The following is a 22,484-nucleotide window of genomic DNA, read 5'->3' as shown; positions in this document are numbered from 1 at the left end:
TTTAGAGCAGGAACGAGAGGGTATCTGTCACCGATTTGCGGCGTTTAAAGGTAATTTGCATACTACAAGTATGTAGGTTTCTTCCCCTTCGGCTTTTCCAATGTCTTGGACCCCACCTCGAGAAGGAACTGTGAAGTTTAATACAGATGCTTGTATAGGCACTGAGACTTCTTGCCTTGGAGTGGTGGCTTGAGACCACTCAGGCAACGTTCTAAAAGTTCATGTAGGAAAGGTGAAAATCAACTTCTCTGAGACAGCAGAAGCAGCAGCTATTATGCATGTAGTGCAATTGGCATTCAGGGAAGGCTTCCCCAAAATTTGGTGTGAGAGTGATGCCAAATCTGTAATCCAGTGCCTCAACAACCCGAACTCTCCTATGGTGCACTGGTTTGCCCTAAGCTTCATTACAAAAAGTTTAAATTTATGTCATAAGTTTGAATCTATTTCATTTTTTGGACTCCAAGAAAACTAAATCAACTAGCTCATGTAACTGCAAAGTGGGGTTTGCACCATGGTAGTGTAGGCCTCTTATCCTTTTTGACCTCTTCTCATAGGTTTGTTACTATATTGAATCAGGATAGTGATTTATCTGCATCACACCTTGATTCATAGGCAACATGCCTTCTTGTATGTTTGCCTCTCCTTTGGTTAATAGAACACACCATTTTCAGCCAAAAAAAAAAAAAAACTTCAAAGTCAAAAACTTTATATTTGGACTGGGTTGGATGGTCCAAATTAATACCACAAATCCATGGACCATGCGTAACTTTTCCACCAATGTTGCCTCTAAAACTATAGCACCTCGAATAATGAAGACTAGGTGTTATTCCATACTCCATAGAGTTTCTTTATTATTGAACCATTTATTCCGACAATGATTAATAAATAAAAAGAGGGGAAAAAAAAAAACATAAGACTTAGTGTAGTTCACAGAAAACCTTTGTCTTGGAAGCTTTTAATGTAGTTATCAAACATTTCTTCAAGTGTTTTAGAAGGAGAAAATCCAAGTTGAGCAATTTTACTTGTATCCATGATATGTGGATTACTATTTCCTTCCTGTTTTCCACACCTACAATGCATAAAAAAATTTATTTTTAGGGAAACCAAACACAATATTGAAAAATAAAAAATAAAAATAAAAAAGTGCTAGCTGGTCTTTTTATCTAACTCTAACTTACTTGTTTTCATATGGGTAGGATGGATATTTGGCACTTGGCATTTCAATGATCTGAGATAGGTGGGCCACTGGGCCCAAACATATAAGCCTACCTGATGCTCTGCTAACCTCCATTGCTACATCTTCTATGTGGACAAAACCAATTGTTGTATTTTGGTATTCACCTTTCGAACTTGACATCAAATTTGCACAATCATTTTCACCATTTAGAACTAAAAGTAGCGAAACTAATTACTTTATTTTAATTTTCTCTGTGTTCCAAGTTATTTTGATATTAATTAGAGCTCCAAATCGTATATAATATGGGGAATGAAAATAATCTAACCTTTGACTAATTCAACTACGAAAAGTTGAGTGCTAGTTGGTTTTGGTGCCAGAAGTGGACCAACTGTAAAAGATGTATTTACCACAACTAGATCCTTTCCCTTTTCCTTCGCCATTTTCCAAGCTTCTTGCTCTCCTATGGTCTTTGCATATGAAAACCAGAGCTGAAATATGTAAAATAAATAAATAAATAAATTACAAAACCCTTTAAGACATTTATTCATATTTTTATAAATTTTTTAAGTTTAGTTATTACTTTATAGCATTTGCAGTATTCAGGATTGCTCCAATGAGATTCATTGAGAGGAGAAACCTGTTGAACATCAAAGCAGTACCTTACTGCAGAGCAGGAAGAGGTAAGAACAATACATTTCACACTAGTTGATTTTGAGCACGAATTTATCACATTCAGAGTGCCTTCTACAATTGGATCAATTAGAGCTGCCTGCAAAATTTTAGCACACATTTTTGGATTATGAAAATTCTGATAACTAAAACACAAAAAATAATTGAATTATTCTGGTTGAATGATGATTCCAAAATAAAATTAAGCAAAGCCATTTTAAGTACTCGGTTAAGTTCCAAACTCTATGATTAAGTTTTAACAGGAATTCTAGGAGGACCATATGAGAATATAGAAATCCGATACTTTGATAGAGAAAAGAATTCTAAATGGAATGATTTTGAATATCGATTTATTAGTAATTTACCTTCTCCTACATTTGAATTACCGAAACAAAAACTCTATGTTAGAGTCAAAGCCCCAAAAGGAGAATTGGGAATTTTTCGAATAGGGGATCATGGTGGTTTTTCTTGGAGATGGAAAATTCGCCCACCAGGTTTTATTAATTTGCAAATTCTTCCTCAGTTAGTTAAAAGAATGAAATTGGCTGATATTATGACGGTACTAGGTAGCATAGATATCATTATGGGAGAAGTTGATCGTTGAAATGATAATTGATACGACAGAAGTACAAGATGTTAATTCTTTTTCTAGATTGGAGTTTTTAAAATAGGTCTATGGAATTATATGGGCCCTTATTCCTATAGGGAATAGTCGTTTCAAAGTGAATTCTCCCTAGATACATTTATTTATTCAATTCAATTTGGATCTATTCCGAGTACATGGGATGTGCTAAAGATTCAAAACTCATTTTTATCTTTTTTTTTTTTTTTCTTCTACCCTTTCCTGGGAGTTGACTATTGTTCATAGCTATTACCTTGACACCAAAGAAGAGTTTGACCTAATGCTTTATTTCTGTCCTAGTTGATGATCATTTATAGATCTAATTGATATGTCAATGAATCATGTATCAGAATGAAATGTAAGCCTTTACACTTCTTCCTAGCTGCTTGGCCTGTAGTAGGTATTTGGTTCACTGCTTTAGGTATTAGCACTATGGCTTTTAACTTAAATGGTTTCAATTTCAACTAATCTGTAGTTGATAGTCAAGGTCGTGTAATTAATACCTGGGCTGATATTATCAACCGTGCTAACTTGGTATGAAAGTTACAAACTCTATGATTAAGATTTAATAAAAAACATAAGTTAAAGCTTGACCTGAATATTATTATCATATGGGACAAGTACTGGTGAAGCGGTCTAGTAGACTCCATCAACACCTTGTACAGCTTCATCAAAGCTTCCTTCAACATTCAAATCTGCTGTGAAAATCTTAAGCCTTTCCTTGGCTCCTTTCAAATCCCACAAAAACCCAACTTTTTCCACATCCCCTTTTCATCAAAACAAAAAACAATTTTGCAGTTCAAGTTGACAAAAAAAGAACCCCCCAAAAAAAAAAGTTATATAAATATAATGTGAGGGCGGTGTTACTTAACAAATATTTAATGAAACCCATTAATATTTGCCACTTGGTCATACCTGGATCTCGAACTGTGGTTCAGACAGTGTGGCCCTTGTCTAGCAAGGCTTTTATAAGGTAAGCGGCTATGAAGCCTGTTCCTCCTGTTACACAGTATACTGGCATTTTTTTTTTCCTTTTTCTTTTTTCACTCTCACTTTGGCTGTTCGTGTGTTGTTTGTTGATAAATTTTTATAATGGAGAGAATAGAGAGAAAAGTAGACCCAACAACGTGTGGTATTGAATTATGTTCATGTTGTATTAAGATTTCGTATATAAATAGATAAACCTAAATGTTTGTTAAATTATTATGTAACGCATCATCTAATCCGTTAATCCATTAAAAACATATAAAAAAATTAAAAATTAAAATTTAACTTAACTTTTAAACGATGAAAAGATGTTTTTAAAAAAAAAAATTGCAAATAAATTTGCTTGTTTTCAAATGTTTAAAAAATTAAACTGAAAAAAAAATAAATAAATATATATTTAATAATAAATTAAATATTTTTAATATTATAAAACTTATATAATTATAAAAAAATTTCTTTTTAATGAGTTTATTAAATTTATTATGTATCATCGTATTTTACATATTAAAATCAATTAATTTATTAAATTTTATAGGATAATATTGATACAGATTGAATATAATATCATCAAATCAAATCTGCAAATTATCATATATATATATATATATATATAAATTCCTATTATACGAAATTTTGTCATGCCCAAAGAAAAAGTGTCATTCCCGTACAAATATTGCATTTTAGTTGAGTGGCGTTTTCAATCATTTTCGGTTCAGATGGTTGCTTTTAAGTGTGAGTGAATTATTTTTATATGTGTATGTACTGTGTAGTGGGCTAGGTAATTGTCTCTACTTGATTAAAGGTACTTTAACTCCTCCTCATTACTGCTTGTAACATGGCTTGTAGGCATTAAAACGGTCGTTGTATTGGACAAATTTGGTAACTTTGATTTGTCTTGTATATAAAATGCTTATAATTTAGGTTTGCTTTGTTGGCTTGTTTGCTATTGAGTTAAAAATAAACCATGCTAACTTCGTTGTTTGTTTGTTTTCTCATTTTTATTTAATTCTTAACGTTGACAAAATTGTCTATTCCCTTTCATAGGAATAGTAAACTACATTTTAGTCCATGCCATGTAGATCAAGAGAATTTTTTTATAATTATGTAGATCAACAAAATTAAGAAAGCAAAACTCATCTTGCTCAAAACTTTCTAGGAAAATTTTCCTTTTCTCTTACATGCGAAGCCACATCTGATTTATTATGGACTTCCAAAACATTTTTTATTTTGATTTTTATTATTATTTTTTTTTAGCATTTGAAGAAATTTTATACCATTTTTAAAATAATTATGTCATATATCTAAATGGATTAGTTATGTCCTAATTATATATAAAGTTTAATTAGTTTATTAACTAACTACATATAAATGCTTTTTTTTTTTTTTTTTGTTTACAGAAAAGTAATAAGAATAAACTTTTTCTACTATTAGTGAATAATTATATATTTCTTTATCATATAATTATTTTTGTTCCCTATATCGGAACAATTTGATTGGCACCGCCTTCCCAAAATAATTCCGTGACCAGCTTCGAAGTCAGATGTTGTAATCTCTCTCGTCAGCTAGGATGGTGTATGTAAGATATCATATGGTTATGCTCCATCATAAGATTTAAACTAGAAAATGAAAAAAGAGGAAAACAAATTGTGAATGACCATGATTTGTTTCTTTTCTTCCATAGATGTACTCTTTTGTCTTAATCAATTATTACACGTCCGGATCAGCCTGAGAAAACCAATTGTCTATGGTATAATATCCATTGAATTAATGGCTTTCTTTACAGTACAGGTGAACAAAAAGACTTACGAGCTAGAATTTTGCAAAAGCCCTCTCATGGACTTCACAGAAACCCTTTGTCTTGGAAGCTTTTGATGCAATCATCAAACATTTGATCAAGGGATTTGAAAGCAGGAAATCCCAGCTCAGCAATTTTGCTTGTATCCATGCTGTGTAGACTATTGTCTCCTTCCTGGCTGCTACACCTACATCGCATAATTTTTCATATCAGGAAGAGCAGGCCACAAAATATATGGTATTTTATAGCTTGATTTTTGTTAGTGCTATTTTATAATAATAATAATAATACTAGTTGCAAGTCTCATTCTTTCACCTACTTGTCTGTATAAGGGTAGGATGGATATTTGGCCCTTAGCATTTGGATAATTTGAGACCAGTGAGCCGCTGAGCTTGAACATATAAGTCTGCCTGATGCTCTCTTGTTCTCCATTGCTAATATGTGAGCTTCTACCACATCGTCTATGTGCACAAAACCAACTGTTGTATTTGGATATTCACTTCTCAAACCTGAGTATCAAGTTTGCCAAAATAGAGTAGTACCCAAGAAAAAAAAAAAAAAAAGGTTTAACGACTAGAATTAAGATTAGTTAGATAAGGATTTCGAACTAAAACTTTTATTTAAAAATATAGTGATTTTGTCATTAGATTGTCCCAAAAGATATTCATTAAGCTATTTAAATATATACAAGAATATCAATACATTTTCGTTTTGGAAACATTTGGCACCAAATGTTGCTTGGAAAATAAACATTGAAAGAAAACCAAACCTTTAATAATTGCAAGTATGATAAGCAGAGTGCTGGTTGGTTGTGGAGAAAGAAGAGGACCAACAATAAAAGATGGGTTCACGACCACCAGATCCTGCCCTTTCTCCTTTGCCATTTTCCATGCTTCTTTCTCACCAACTGTCTTTGCATATGCATACCAAAGCTGTTTGGCATAGCAAAGAATATAACTACCCCATAAGCCTTGCAAATTGTATAAAAATGGCAGTTTATCTTCAAACAAACTAAAGAACAATATTAACACAATATTTTACTCAAGAATTTAGTAGGATTAAAGAGTGTGATTTACATTGTAGCGTTTGCAATACTCGAGATCAGTCCAATGCGATTCATTGAGAGGAGAAACTTGTTGGACATCAAAGCGGTATCTTATTGAAGAACAAGAAGAGGTAAGCACAATCCTTTTCACACTATCTGCTTTTGAGCAGGAATTTAGCACATTCAAAGTGCCCTTTATACATGGATCAATCAAAGTTGCCTGCCAATTTTTCATCAATTGTAACAAACACAATTTTAAGACCCACATTTTTATTTTGCACCAATGTTCATCAAACTGGTTAAACAAAAAAAAAAAAAAAAAAACTTGCAAAATGCATAAAAATTAATCTAGAATACATGGGGAAGTTTAAAGATACAAAAATGTGAAGGTTTTACCTGAACATTGTTGTCATAGGGGACAAGCACCGGTGATGCAGTATGGTAGACCCCATCAACACCTTGTATAGCTTCATCAAAGCTTTCTTCCACCATTAAATCTGCTTTATAAATCTTAAGCCTCTCCTTTGCTCCATTCAATTCCCACAAAAATCCAACTTTTTCCACGTCCCCTTTTCATCAAAACAAAGAAATAATTTTTCAACCACTTGTAAAATTAGTCTTTGGGTATTAAAATTTTTTCTCTGAAACCCATTAATATTTGAAAATTACCAGGATCTCGCACAGTGGTTCTTACAGTGTGGCCTTTCTCTAGCAAGGCCTTAACCAGGTTAGCAGCTATGAAACCCGTTCCTCCTGTTACACAGAATTCTGGCATCTTTCTTTTTCTTCCTTGCTTTGCTTCTGCTTCTCTTACTGTTTTGGGCTTTGGTTATAATGGACTGAGAAATATAAGAAAGTGAAACATTTCATGCACAAAGTCTCTGCGTTCAACAAGTATAAATTGTACATGTCATGCACAAAGTCTCTGCTTTTAACAAGTATAAAATTGTCTTTTTCTCCACATCTTATTGGGTGGAAAAGCTTGCTGGTAGATGATTCATTCTTTGTATGTGGTGGTTTAATTACATATATTTTTGTTTCTCCACGTAAAGGCAACCACTCATCCCCATTAATATTCAACAAAAAATGGATATTGCTTTGAGTTAAAAAAAAAAAAAAAAAATTGGTTATGCATTTTTGGACTTTACAATACCAAAACTTTGCTTACATATTTATTTGTTGAAGCTAGGGCATTATATAATTTTCAAAAAAGTTTGCTTCATGTATAGTATTTTATTATTTATCAAAAAATTGTTAGGCAAAGAATTTAAGCCCAAAGTTTGGACATGAAACCCTAAAACTTTTAATAATGGTTTGGTTTCATTTCTGTAGCACGGCCTAGTAGAATACGCCTAACCCAAATTTACAACCCAACAATTTGGAAGTAAGCAAAGGAAACCCACCATTTGACTATAAGAAAGTGAGAACATATCATGCGCAGAATTTCTGTGCTTTTTTTTTCCATAAGTCTCTATGTTTAACAAGATTTTCTTCTTCTCTACATGTCTCATTGGGTGGAAAAGCTTGCTAGTAGATGATTCATTCTTTTTATGTGGTGGTTTAATTCCACATGTATTGTTTTTCTCCACGTAAAGGCAACCACTCATCCCTATCAATATTCAACAAAAAATGGCTAATGCTTTGGTTATTAAAAAAAAAAAAAAATGGTTAATGCATTTTTGGACATTAGAATAAAACTTTACTAATATATACATTTATTTGAGCAGTAATGTCATGGACACCAAAAACTTCACCAAAACTATAAACCAAATGATATGACATTTGAAATGATTATTTATTATTAGATGTAAATTAAGAGTGTCAGGTTATTATGGAGGGTAAAAACTAATAAAATAATGACAACTCATTAGTGATCAAAATTTTGATTTATAAACTTCATTCGTGTAGAATTATCCTTATTGGAGCTAGGCTTTTATAAAATTTTCAGAAAAAATCACTTTTAGGTTTGGTATTTTATTATTTATTAAAAATGTATTAGGCAGCTAGTTTAAGCCCAAAGTATGAAACCCAAGTCTAGTACCCACTGGATTGGGGTATGGGCCTAATACTTTTGATATGGGTCTGGTTTCGTTCCTTTAGCACGTCCAAATTTACTGGATTAGGCCTAAGGGTGACCCAAATTTACAACCCAATGATTTACAGTGAGAAAAGGAAACCTACCATGTGAATAACATGAGAATTTAATTTGTAGTAGCATATTATATCTACCCCGTTTTGATATAATACTGAGATTTGATAGATCTTAAGAATACAGAGAATTAAATCGATAATGGTAAATTTTATTATCTTTTTGACACGTTTCAAGCATTCTAATTGATGCCTTTTGATAGCCAAACATATGTCATTTAATATGTTTTCAGTGCGAAGGAAATTGATAACTGTAGGTGGTTGTTAGCCATGTTTCAAAATCACGATTGATCGGGAAACATGGACTGAGCTATTTTCCAAAAATTAAAAATAAAATAAGTCAATTTAGATGTTATTTGGTAACGGGTTAATTTTTGATTTTTTTTTCTACTCAATTGTACAAAATTGATCTATTTTAAGCTATAGTTTGGTAACATGGTTAATTTTTTAGTTTTTTTTTTAGTTTTTTTTAACCTAATTATATGTAATTTGTTTGTATTAAATACTAACTAATGTTAGTTAGTTTTTAAACATTTTAAATAACTATAAACTTTAAAAAAAAAAAAAACTAATAACAAACACAATTTGGTATTTATGTTTTTTTTTTTTTTTCTTCCTTAACTTTTTTAATAACTTATATATCTAATAAACTCTAATTGACTAACACTAAAACATAAACAAATTATACACAATTAGATAAAGAAAATTGAAAAACAAAAACTAAAAACCAACCACATTTACCAAGTGATGGTAAATATTCATGAGTGATAATTGAAGTTCGTTAAAAAATCTCAATAAAGTACAAACCACACCGAATTCAACAAAATTTGAAATGATTTTTAAATTATTTTTTTAAAAAATTTATTGTTAATTGAAATGATTAACAAACTTTAATTATCATTAATACTAACCAGCATTTAAAGCAATTAAATTACACAGAATTATCTAGGAAAAACTAAAAATCAAAGACCAACTTCTAACCAAATGATACTGAAATGAAAAGACAATGACATAGACTATATTTTACATAGAGTGGAAGAAGGTTAAAAGAAAATGATATGTCATCTTCATGCCCGTGAGGAGACAAACATTTAAACAAGATTTGCAAAGAGAATAATTACCAAAAAATTAAATAAAAGCTACGAAAGGTATAGAGAAATCTAAAGATTGAAGTTGACTTAATTTTCTGGGGGTACAAATTGGAGTTGAAAGTTGGAAATAAACAAATTGTGATTGAAAATAAAATAATTTAAAGATAGGATAAGAGGGTAAGGTAGTTGGGCGCTGGTTGGTCCAACCCTAAAATTAAATCCATAGTTATTCATAGCAAGTGAGATGGACCAAGTGAAAAGCCTAGAGCATCAACCTAAAATTGATTAACGGAACTTCCAATCTATATGGGAAAATTTTAGAATTCAATTGACTTGAGATTTCAAAGGTGAAGTATTCGTTTGGCTTTTAATGTGGAAAACAATTAGGCACGTCATGTGAAAGTGGCCCAAATATATAGAGCAAAGTAAACCCAAAAAAAAAAAAAAGTAAACCCCTATTCGTTTTTGTATGCTACGACTGAAGCGTTATTATCACTACTGATCAATGGTGAACACACCTTTGCCACCAATAGAAAGATTACAAGCTGGTCAACAAAGATATTAATTTTTTAGGTGGTTGTTGGTTAGCAAGTAAACAAGCCTCATGATCAAATTTAAATAGCTTCATGTTTATCAAATATACAGTAAAATGAAATTATTATTGTCATCACTCTTCAATCTCTGTCTCTGTGTGTGTGTGTTTCATTTAATTATTTAATTATTTTTATTCTCTCTCGTATTTTTATGATAAACTTAAGATGAGAGAGAATAAGTGTATTTTAGACTTCATATGTATATTGTCAAATAAATTTCGCATCGTAATCGGTTTGATTGATGAAGTAGCAACTTTGAGTTTGAAACTACATTAATTTTGACTTACTTGTCTTGTGGCAGCGAGGAGAAAATCTTTGGTACCACAGTGGTACCAAGTCATATTATACCACATCAGTACATTTATTGCCAGAAAATAAAGTTTGGCTCATGAAAAAGCGTGCTTAAAAAAAATTGATTCATTTACCCATTGTTAGCTAGCTATGCTTTAGTGTGAAAGTGCCCAGCTCTTCTTTCAAAATTATCTTGCAAGTCATTTAACTCAAAAAGAACAATAACATTTTTGGTTTGGCAAATACAAATTTTCTGGAGCTTAGTTGGCTTCTCTAAGAGAAGTTATTCTTCAGCTTAACTTAGATACTATGTATTCTTCATTTCTCGTCGGGTTTCTTCTAAAGCTATCTCACATTGCTATTCAATTATACAAATGGATGAGTTTATTGGAGAGATGGATGATGGTGGCCGCAATATATACCAAGATGATAATGTCATTTTGTACTACAATAAAGGTAGAGCTCATATATATTAATTTTTAATATTTATATATATAACTTATGTAATTAATTCAAATATTAAAAATTTTATATGAAATATTTTTTTTTTATTATTTTTACAAGAAAGATTGATGAAAAAGAAATTGATGAGGAGTTAAAATTGGGAATTAATTAAGGTATTTTTCAAAGAAGAAGCATATAATTTATGTAACATGTATGATTTAAGAAAAGGTTTTAGCATTCATATATAAAGCCACCATTCGAAGATGTGCACAAAGGAATCCATATATAAATGAATCCATTTTTTTTAAGCACACTTTTTCATGAACCAAATTTTATTTTCTGAAGGAGAAACTTAAATTGGAACACAAATCGCATGCAGAAAGCTTTTTCAAAATTTTAATATTTAAAAATAAAAAAGTGACATGTGGCAATAAATGTATTAACGTAGTATAATACGACGTGGTACCACCGTGCTACCCAAGATTTTCTCAGCACCGAGACATGAGAAAACAACGAAGCCCATATATACGACATCAATACCGATAAAAAGCCCATCTATACGACATTAATCTTGACATACTAGAGGCGACGAGGGATACATAAATAACAAAGCCCGTATATTTATATATTTTATTGGTCAATGGGGCACGAAATTTTGAACTCAAATTATTTGTCTGCTTCACATTTTATAGGTTAAGTGGAACTGTGGAAGAAGCTCATTATCATTATATATTGTTATTATATTTTGGAACTTGATGGGTATTTTAGTAATTTTAACAACCAAAAATCATATTATTTTTAATATAAAGAATAATGTTAGAGGTATAAAAAAATTTAAAGGTAAATAAGATTTTTGTTTGTTTACTTGTTTGAGTAGGTGTGTTTTTACGGAAAAGAAGATTTTATTTTATATTATTTCGTCTGAAAATGTGATAAGGTCAACGTCAAAGGTCTTTGTGAAACATCTCAAGGTATCCGTGTGTACAACACGAAATTGAGAACCGAGGTAAGTGAAAAAGGGTCTCTTTTACAAAACCATCAATGAGAGTGAAGTGAAAACATCTGTTTTCTTTTCTTTATGTCATTATCTATTAAGTATTAACCACCATCACATTTATTGACGGATTTTGCCAAACTATCCCTTTACAGTCAGAAAACTTTTTTAATTAGTTTTAAAATTGATCAATGTCATTTTGCCAAACTTGTTTTTCTTGTCAGTCGTATTATGCTAATTTTAGGGTTCTTTTTTTATTTATTTTATTTTCTAATGTAATTCTATCTCAATGTTTCTCTAACCAGATAATGGAATAAATGTCTTAACGTCCACCAAAAAAAAAAAAAAAAAAAAAAAACCCAATTAACCATGCATGATGGCAGCAGAGTAGAGAGGTTTGAGAGAATCAGCTGTGACATGTTTTTGGCATGAAAAATTGAAGGTTCCCCTTTGATATAACGTTGAATTAATTATTTCATCAAAAAAAAAAATGTTGAATAAATTAATCAGATGCTTTGGACTTGGACATATATAGTTCAGAAGCTATGTATAATTAATTATCAGTTATTGAAGGCTTTAAACAGGAAGCAAAAAATTCGAAGCATTTAGTACTTGGTAAACTGTGCCTTTTTGTTACTAACGTGAATGTAGTAGGGCTGCTCATAATTTTTACTCATAATATATTTATCTAAATTTGGGGGACGGCAGAATAACAAAGCTATTTCTTTTTCAGATAATAATTATGAATTTTTTCCAACAAAAAAAATATATATATATTATGAATTTGAGTTCCATATACGGTATATCCTAATCATTAAAAAAAATGCAAGATGTTGTAACCTCTATATCTTTTAGTTATGTGTTATGATCTAATGGATATTATTTGAAAAAAAAAATCTATATATATGAAATTGAGATCTAATGTCTACATTCGCTTACAGTAGATATTAAATTTCGAAATCAACCTAAATTAGATAGAAAATGAACTATAGTAAATGTCATTTGTAGAACTGTAAAATTTTGAATTCAAAATCATTCAAATAGAAATATAGGACTTTTTATCATTTTACAATATTTTTTTTCCTTTTCATCCTAAAATTTCAAACTCACAAGTAAATATCTCATCAACTAAGTCAACACTTGACTATAATATTGGCTAGGCTAGGCATCATGTTACGTAAGCAGGGTCTATTTCTCTTGTAAACTAAACTTGTAGAACCGTAACACTAGTGACCCTAGGGCTATGCTAGTTTTTTGAGATCTTGTTTAATTTGTTATAGTTCCCAAAAAAAAAAAAAAAAAAAACTCTCTCGGAGGGAAAACGGTACATGCCTGATGCCTCTAAATAACCTTACTTGATTTCTTAATAAATAGGGCCGGCCACTTTTTCCCCAACACAGAAAATTTATAAAATAAGATATCTTTTGCAGCTAGAACTCCGAAAAATTATATCTACGTACCTTCAAACCAAATGGACCAAATCTCACCTATCCTTTTTATTTTATTTATTTTATTTATTTTATTTATCTATGTTTAGTAAGTGTTTGTTATCTCTTTTCTGCTAGTATTTTTTATTTTTATTTTTTTTTTTAAGTTCCAAATTAACATATGCATAGAGAGAGTACCAAACACGGTCAGTAATAAATCTTTGGCTGTCATCAAAGTTTGTCCATGACTTAATAAATTCAAAAAGGCCTTTTTGATATATCATACTTCTGACAAAAACATGTTTGAATTTTCTTCTTCTAATTTTTGCTCTTTATCAGCTGGACTAGTAAATCAGTTTTAGTCCCAAATTAACAAACTTACCAGAAAGATATATGGTTAATTGGGTGAAAGCAATGGTTCTCACAGTCATACAGATATACTTGCATGTGAATATGTTCTCAATTTTTCTTTTGAAACTACCCAATCAATCGATAAACAACGACTTAAAGAACTATAAAACGAATGGTTAGGATACATACTTGTTTATAACTTCAATTAAAATTCTAAAAATAACTAAATGATCAATAATATCCACGAGCTCTCATATGACTTATTCTTAGCTGGACACGACCTAATGAACGACAAAGCCATTAATTCCTTCGACAACAACTTAGGGCCCAGAATTCGAATTCCTCATTTTTAATTTTCCTAACTCAAATTGAAATTCCCATAAAATTCTTATTTTAGTAGAGATTAAAAGACAACGCATTTTTTGTTTTTTGGAATTTAATTTGATATGATAATATAAAAAGAGAAGTAAAGCTTTTGACTAATTAGAAGAGGAAAGAAACAGAAGCACCGCCATCACCGTTGGTTGTGTATTATTACAAAGTTTATAAAAAAGGAAAAAGGGAAGGCAATGACAGCCGTTGGGATATTGAATTGAATATTGACAACTTGTTTTGACCTACCCAACCAACGCCTTTCCTTATCATCTCATAAAAGTTGGTTGTTTGTTTGCCACGGTCTAACTTTCCTTCCGAACAGCTCCTTATCAATTATATCATTATGATTAGTCAATTTACTCATTATTTCCTTTATATTGTATTTTATAGTATTTTTCCTAGAATATATATATATATATATATATATATGTATGTAATATACATATATGCATAATAAATTATAAAAAGTGACTTGTGCTGTGTCGCGCTATTGTTCCTAAATATATTGAGCTGACTAATAAGATTTTAAAACATGGATCAAAATTTTTTTTTTTCTTGTTATTTATGCCATTGAGTTATATAGTGATCTTTCGATTTATATTTAATTCGATGGGGTATACCTAATAAATAATTATTTTATTTTATCTTCAATTACGTTTTTGTTTTTTTGTTTTTACTTTTTATTTCTGAAATTATTTGGTAATAGAAACATATAGTTTTCATTGAGCCTCAAACAAACTTTGAAACAAAAAAAAAAAAAAGGGTTAGATTGAAACTATTTAGTAATTTTTTTTTTCTCTTTTGTTATTTTTTGTTGTTTATGTGTTATTAAAAATTCAAAGTTACATATAAGCATGCTCGGACTCCGTTCAAAAAAAAAAAAAAAACGCAACACCGACTTTAGTAACTGAGACAGTGGTATGTATGATAAATAAGAGCTATCTTATTTCTTTATGAAATTCCGACCTAGGATAAACAGAAAAACTCAAAAATTATTTAAGTCAATATAACGATCAATTTATCCACTTTAATATTATTAGATTAGGTTATTAGTTAATTTTAGCACATTTCAAGCTTCACAAGACCATGTCCACAAGACTCTGTTTTGACAATTCTTTTTAACTTTTTTATTAAGAGGTCCAGGTTAAAGATTGAACTTTGAATTTGAAGGTGTATTATCAATGATACAACTATTGAATTAAGCCTATGAGTACACAAAACTTTGTTTTGACTTTGAAAAGCTAAAGTTTACAAGCAAGCATAGGATGTATTTTTTACCCAAAATAAATAAAAAACCACTGGAAATATTTTTACTATATATTTAATTATTTTGGCATTTGGGAAAAATGAAAACTTTGAAGGTTAGCAATTAATCGACCTAATCTTTTCACCAAAAAAAAAAAAAAAATTGGTCGACCTAACCTCACAATTACATAGGCTAGGAGGACCTATGTGATTAAGCGATTGCTTAATTTGGTTTGGTTATCAACATTGTGAAAATATAAAATACTAATTAATTATCCTTAATTAACATATATTTCTTTGACTACTAACCGAATTTGAATTTTCCATTTCCAAGATAAAGAGTAAAAAAATAATTAATTAATTAGACTCATATTTTTTTTGTCCTAATAGCTTGCTTTTCTTTTCAACCTAGTAGAGTTTAATTCAAACTAATTATGATTTGAATTAAACCATATGTTAAGATTGAAAAGTATATGTACAATCCAATCCTAACCCCCAACCATCCCCAACCGTTTACATGATACGAAGAAGAGGAACACAAATTTTTAATTGGGTTAATTAATTTTGCAATTTAAGTTCTCAACTTTTCAAATAAACTATTTACGTCTTTAATTTTTCAATTTATTATAAATTGATTTTTATTATATCACATTATCAGTATTAAATTATATAAATTTCCAAACTAAAAGATATTCAAATACAAAATATCAAATTTTTTTAATAAAAGTTTTGCATTTAGGTGCCCTTTATGCTTAAAAAATAGTTGGTGTAGATCGCTAATTTAGTATTAAATTGTATACAATACCAAATTAGAAGATATTAAAAATATAAATAATTAAAATTAGTTTTAAAATTTTGAAATTTAGTGTTCTTTAATTTGAAATATAATATAATATAATATAATATAGATGACTATTAAAACCGGTCAACTAAAAATAAAAAAATCAAAATTATAATAAATTACAAATATAAAGTGGTCAAGATATTAAATATCTAAATTATAAAACTTTTAAGAAATTTCATTCAAATAAAGCCGTCTAATCTGTAAGTATGGGCTGCAGTACTTTGTGGTTCGGAATTCTTGTAATATTTAATATTAATATAATTTGTTATTTAAACCATTGATTAGTTCCACTTATTATTGTAATAATAATAAAAAAATAACTCGCTCTCCGTAAGTTTTTAAAAGAATACGATGTTCTTTCTTTCCAAATAAATCTATCTGATCTGTAGGTATGGGCTGGAGTTCTTTGTGGTTCATAATTTTTGCAATGTAATATTCTTAGGCCAAAAAAAAAAATCACAATATAATATTAACATATATGTCTATTTTAAACTATTTATCAACGCCATAGATAAACCATTCACCAAAAATTCAAAATACCTATGTAATTTTCTTTTTTCTATTCACTTTTCTGGTGTATTGTTGCAGAAACTTGCTCTGACTTAATTCGCTAATGTCTAGAGTGCAATCACTTCCTGACTTCTTTCTACGTCTCAACATTCTTCAACTTTGATGTTAATACTAGGATGACCAAATAATATGAAATTTAATTACTTTTTATATAATTGAAATCGTCATAAAAGCAGAGCATATATTCTCAGCAAAATAAAAATTAAAAATTAAAGCATATATAAGTTGTTTGCATGCAGTGTTCTCTGATTTTTGCTTGAAAGTAAATTACTAAATCCTACACAAATTTACATCCCAAGTAACAATGAGCTGTTAATCATGCTTGTGTTATGTTAGAAAAAAAAAATATAAAAGAAATGAAAATTTACTTTTTATTAGTTTAAGTTTTTGGCAAAAATATATTTAACTTGATATAGAATCAATTATCCAAAAAATAATGTGTACAACACATAACAACAATAAATTAAAAAAAAAATAATAATAATAACGTACCAAAAGAAGAGGACCTATATGCCAACTACAATTTTGGCTGTATAATGTGCTCCGTACTCATGGTGCATTATATTGAATTGTCAATGTCCTTTCGTATGAAGCATTTCATTGTATCTACTATCTACCAACAACATAAAATCAGTACTAATCAGATGGAGTCGTTTCGTTTCCCGTGCATTTGTGTTGTACTTATATATTTCAATTTTCAATTTATGAAGTTCCATTAATATAAGGTAGTTCTTTTTTTATTTTATTTTTGTTTTGTGGTAATTAAAGCTAGTTATTTTTATAAATCTTTTTCAACTTTTAGAATGAAACCAACTTAATAATTCTTAGTGATGTTCCAGAGGCTTCATTATTAATTAAAAGATGTATATACCTGTGTGTGTATGTGTTCTGATTTCATCTACTAATATACCAGATCCATATGATTTCATATGAAATATGGACAGTGATTTTATGAACTTAACCAATCATTAGAACTCTAAATTTGTTGCAAAGTCCAACACATGCACGTATATACTTATGTGTAAAAAATTAACGTGTACCTATATAATTGGAGTAGCTCTACAGCTAGCCACATTATATTATTGGGAAAAAAAAAAAAAATATATATATATATAAGGACCATCCCTGAATTTGCCAAAATCATATATTATTCTTCGTTTTTCTTTGTTTGGTTTTGTTTTTGTTTTTGTCTGTTTGTTTGTTTTTTATAAACTAAAGTATAAATATTGTATACAGTTTAAAAAAATAAAGATAAGAGATAAAGTATTTTCATTATATTAAATGTACAGAGACACTCAATTTCAAAATTGAGTTTCGTTCTTATTTATGTTTGTAAAAAAAAATATATTTATTATTCTTTTGAAATTTGTTGCATGTCATTGGTTTTTTTGGCAGTGTGATGTATAAAGGCAGATGGGCGAAGAGTGAGGAGCAATATTGCCGTGGAAGAAATAATGATTTTTTCTCTGGACAGTGATTCAAAATAAGGACTAGGAATTGGCAAATTCTATGCAATGTGGCCCTTTTGACTTTTCATTGTTTGTTTTATGTTAGATTATTATTATTATTATTTATGGTCAGAGATTCAGAATCGGTCTGCTTAAAAGTCAAATATTATCTATTTTGTGTTTAGGTAACATTCTATGTATAGCATGCTCACTCACTATTCATCAACAACAATAATAATAATAATAACAATAAATAAAGCATGCTCACTCACTAAGAAAATTAATGATTGGGACATATTCCTATATTCATAAAAAAAAAAAAAGAAAAAAACCAAACACTATTTAATTATTTTATTTTTCCTTCTGAAAACCAGAGTGTTGTCTCTGCTTGGGAATGACTTTTACTTTAATTTATTACTTAGAATATTGGACTAGCGGATTTAAAAAGTCAATTATGACCCCTGTTATTTTCATTCTTAATTATGTATTCCTTTGTTTAATGTTTTTAAATTGTGTATTATAAATTTTAGAGGTTTTTGTGTATATTTCATTTTTACTATAGGATTTACTGTTCTGTAGCCAAACAATAAGAAAGTTAGTCACAATGAGTTCCCCCCCCCCCCCCCCCTTTTTTTTATTTTTTATAGCCATTAGTCACTATTTATATGAGGTAATATGTTTTAAATCAGAACGATACCCTTATCGTATTTGTAATTCTTGAGGTAGCGATAAACTTAATTAAACCAATAGCACATGTAAAAAAAGATATTCATTTGGTCTACCCATAAGAAATCCAAAATGGAACACCAATTTTATAAATTATATTTAAAAAAAAAAAAAGTTATTCTGTTTTTATGAAGCAGCTTCGTATAAAAGTGAGATAATACTAACTATAAAATGCAATTCTTTGAAAAGTCATCAAATTAATTTCTTGTGCAGTTAGACCTAATCGTAATTAAAATTCATGGACAGTTTTGAGCTTAGTCAAACTCACAACAAAATGAATCATGTATTAGGGTGTACACCCACAGCTGGAAATTTTTTTTTTTTTATAAGTTCAATATTAGATAACAATTTTGAGCTAAGTGTATTTTACACAATTATCCTTGTAGTTCAAGCACTTCAATATTCGATTTTGTACGTATTATTGTTCATTGAAATGGACAGAAGATAAGATGAAAATACTATTGAAAGTAAATACATAGAAGAAGATTCCCGTCAAATCTCATATAATACAAAATGATTCATGTGTTAGAAGGGTGTATACTCATAACAAAATTAAAGTAGTTCCTTCTCTTCATTCTTAGTTTAATTAATTATTTTAGACACTAAATACATGTAAGTCAAAGTACAAAACCATTACATACATATTCTCGAACAAAAATCGGAGTTTAAATATCTCAAATTCCTAATCACAAAAGCCACAAACACGATGATTAAAGAATAATAAAATCTAATTAACCTTCCTAATTGCCAAAGCAAAAACATGATTATGTAGAAATTAATTAATTAAACAAAGGAGAAGGTAAAGCAGAAAATTAAGTACAAATGTGATATATAATAATATAAGAAAAGGCTTAAAAAAAAAAAAATTGCTAAATGGGAGTAGTAGGGGGAGGTGTTTATAGTTACATGTGGAAAGGGGAAGTTACAAAAAATTAATAACAAGTTAAGTGGGCGTTGAGTGACGTGAAGTCCTTCATTTAATCCTCTCATCTGCCTCCTTCATTGCCCCGGTCCCTTTGCCTTTAAATCCCTACCTCCCCTTTCCCACCTAATATCCCTCCATCTCCAACTCAACCCCTCTTCACTACTCTTCATTCACACCCCACTTTCCCATTTTCCTTTCTCTCCTCATCTCTCTCTTAGAATACTCAAAAAATGCCTCCAATCTTGCCGGACTTCTCCAACTCCGTGAAGCTCAAGTATGTGAAACTTGGTTACCAATACCTTGTCAACCACATTATCTACCTCACTCTCATCCCCGTTATGCTTGGCATTCTCATTGAGGTTCTTCGTTTAGGTCCCGACGAGATTCTAAAGCTTTGGAAATCTCTCCACTTTGATTTGGTTCAAATCCTATGTTCCTCTTTCCTCATCATCTTCATCGCCACTGTCTACTTCATGTCCAAGCCCCGTACTGTCTTTCTAGTGGACTACGCCTGCTACAAACCTCCGGTCACGTGCCGAGTTCCGTTCTCGACTTTCATGGAACATTCCAGGCTCATCCTGAGCAACAACCCTAAGAGCGTCGAGTTCCAGATGAGAATTCTCGAAAGGTCGGGCCTTGGTGAAGAGACATGTTTGCCTCCGGCTATCCATTACATCCCGCCGACTCCGACTATGGAAGCGGCGAGAGGCGAAGCCGAGTTGGTTATTTTCTCGGCGATGGATTCTCTGTTCAAGAAGACAGGGCTTAAACCTAAAGACATTGACATCCTCATCGTGAATTGTAGTCTTTTTTCGCCAACGCCGTCTTTGTCGGCGATGGTGATTAACAAATACAAGCTTCGAAGCAACATAAAGAGCTTCAATCTCTCAGGGATGGGTTGCAGTGCGGGCCTCATTTCCATCGATTTAGCTCGCGACCTTCTTCAGGTGCATCCTAATTCTAATGCCGTGGTGGTGAGCACAGAGATCATCACCCCAAACTATTACCAAGGAAATGAAAGAGCTATGCTCCTCCCTAACTGCCTGTTCCGAATGGGCGGCGCCGCCATCCTCATCTCGAACAGGAGGTCCGAACGCCGCCGAGCCAAGTACCGGCTGGTCCACGTGGTTCGAACGCACAAAGGAGCTGATGACAAAGCCTATAGATGTGTGTTCGAGGAAGAGGATAAAGACGGCAAAGTTGGAATCTCGCTTTCCAAAGATCTCATGGCGATTGCCGGAGAAGCTTTGAAATCGAACATAACTACAATTGGACCCCTTGTTCTTCCCGCATCCGAACAGCTTCTGTTCCTTCTGACTTTGATCGGAAGGAAGATCTTCAACCCCAAATGGAAGCCTTATATTCCGGACTTCAAGCAGGCTTTCGAGCATTTCTGTATTCATGCCGGTGGGCGGGCTGTGATCGATGAGTTGCAGAAGAACTTGCAGCTTTCAGCGGAGCACTGTGAGGCGTCGAGGATGACGCTGCATAGGTTTGGGAATACGTCGTCGTCTTCGCTGTGGTATGAGATGAATTATATAGAGTCCAAAGGGAGGATGAAGAAAGGTGATAGGATATGGCAGATAGCGTTTGGGAGTGGGTTCAAATGTAACAGTGCGGTTTGGAAGTGCAATCGGAGCATTAAGACGCCGGTTGATGGGCCATGGGCTGATTGCATTGATAGGTACCCAGTTCATATTCCTGAAGTGGTCAAGCTCTAGGTGCTTGCAAACAATTTGAAAAAAAAAAAAAAAAAAAAAAAAAAACTCAAAAAAGTGTTTGATTGGTGGTGGTAGCAAGTTCCCATCTTTGATTTCAGTTATTTGCTAAAATCAAGTTTCTCTCTCTGGATTTGCATTTACTATTTTTTTTTTTTTTTATCTGTCACACTGTATCCCTATCTTTTTTCCTTTTTTTTTTGGTTATTATTTTTATTTTGTTTTCATAAGGTAAAAAAAGAAGTTCTGTTGCTTATCAAGTAGAAATACATACTCAAATATGGTCTCTTTATTAAATGTATTCATGTGTCTTTCGTTCAAGAAAAAAAATGCATATCAGACTTATTTATTGCGTTGGGTGTGTTTGAACAAAAAATGATTCGGATACCTTTCATATAATAAATTTATATGTTGTGCATATTTACATATAGTGTATAAAAGTGACGGAAAATGCTACGTGCATGTCAGAGTTTGAAACTTTTGGCTCTAATTGGATAAGTTTTGACTTTAATTGGAAACAAAATTAAAGAAAATTTCTTCCTGTCACTGAAAAATAACCCCATATTATTGTCCTATTATGGTGCACAGAAACAAATGGTAGAGACTTATATCAAGGGCATAGTTGAAAACTTTTTGGTGGGTTTTACTTATGATGCTCCTGCTTTCCAATTCTGTATATGGTCAATTTTCTTTTTCTTTTTCTTTTTTTTTTTAATTTATTTTCTTTATTTGATTAAGCTATATATTTTTGGGCTGTGGAATTGTGACGATTTTATGTTTGACTATAATGGAAAATGAATTAATTAAGCCCTTAATTAATCAAACTGCATAGTTGTCGCTCCTGGGTGAGTCTTTCAGCTTTTTCAGTTTGACAGTCAAGAAAGAAAGCAATGGGCATGAGAGAGGGTATTATGGAAATATGGGTCCAAGGACAGCCCCTATATTAATGGGTCATCCACCCACTGCTAAGGTTTCTCAGTATGAACGGCTATGGAGTTG

At 31.0% G+C, this 22,484-nt stretch overlaps 2 protein-coding genes and 1 pseudogene across 3 annotated transcripts; 1 reads left to right on the top strand and 2 right to left on the bottom strand.

Moving 5' to 3' along the window:
• Nucleotides 1-927: 927 nt before the first annotated feature.
• On the bottom strand, nucleotides 928-3,489 carry LOC107406608 (tetraketide alpha-pyrone reductase 2-like; annotated as a pseudogene).
• Nucleotides 3,490-4,919: 1,430 nt separating this feature from the next.
• LOC107406604 (tetraketide alpha-pyrone reductase 2) lies at nucleotides 4,920-7,178 on the bottom strand. Of its 2 annotated transcripts, XM_048463023.2 has the most exons (7): nucleotides 6,965-7,178; nucleotides 6,692-6,864; nucleotides 6,327-6,515; nucleotides 6,020-6,182; nucleotides 5,570-5,759; nucleotides 5,262-5,437; nucleotides 4,921-5,180 (listed from the first exon to the last, which is right to left on the bottom strand). In XM_048463023.2, the coding sequence occupies exons 1-6, from the start codon at nucleotides 7,068-7,070 to the stop codon at nucleotides 5,296-5,298; spliced, it is 963 nt and encodes a 320-aa protein (XP_048318980.2). In that variant the 5' UTR covers nucleotides 7,071-7,178; the 3' UTR covers nucleotides 4,921-5,180; nucleotides 5,262-5,295. The 2 variants fall into 2 exon arrangements, with proteins under 2 accessions (XP_048318978.2, XP_048318980.2); XM_048463021.2 differs by having other exon boundaries at nucleotides 4,920-5,437.
• Nucleotides 7,179-19,884: 12,706 nt separating this feature from the next.
• Nucleotides 19,885-21,834, top strand: LOC107429439 (3-ketoacyl-CoA synthase 6). The gene has a single exon (XM_016040123.4). The coding sequence runs from the start codon at nucleotides 19,998-20,000 to the stop codon at nucleotides 21,486-21,488; it is 1,491 nt and encodes a 496-aa protein (XP_015895609.2). The 5' UTR covers nucleotides 19,885-19,997; the 3' UTR covers nucleotides 21,489-21,834.
• Nucleotides 21,835-22,484: the final 650 nt, after the last annotated feature.

The sequence above is a fragment of the Ziziphus jujuba genome, chromosome 12 (assembly GCF_031755915.1).
Source record: "Ziziphus jujuba cultivar Dongzao chromosome 12, ASM3175591v1".
Taxonomy (NCBI): domain Eukaryota; kingdom Viridiplantae; phylum Streptophyta; class Magnoliopsida; order Rosales; family Rhamnaceae; genus Ziziphus; species Ziziphus jujuba.
This window is presented reverse-complemented; position numbering and strand designations above follow the sequence as displayed.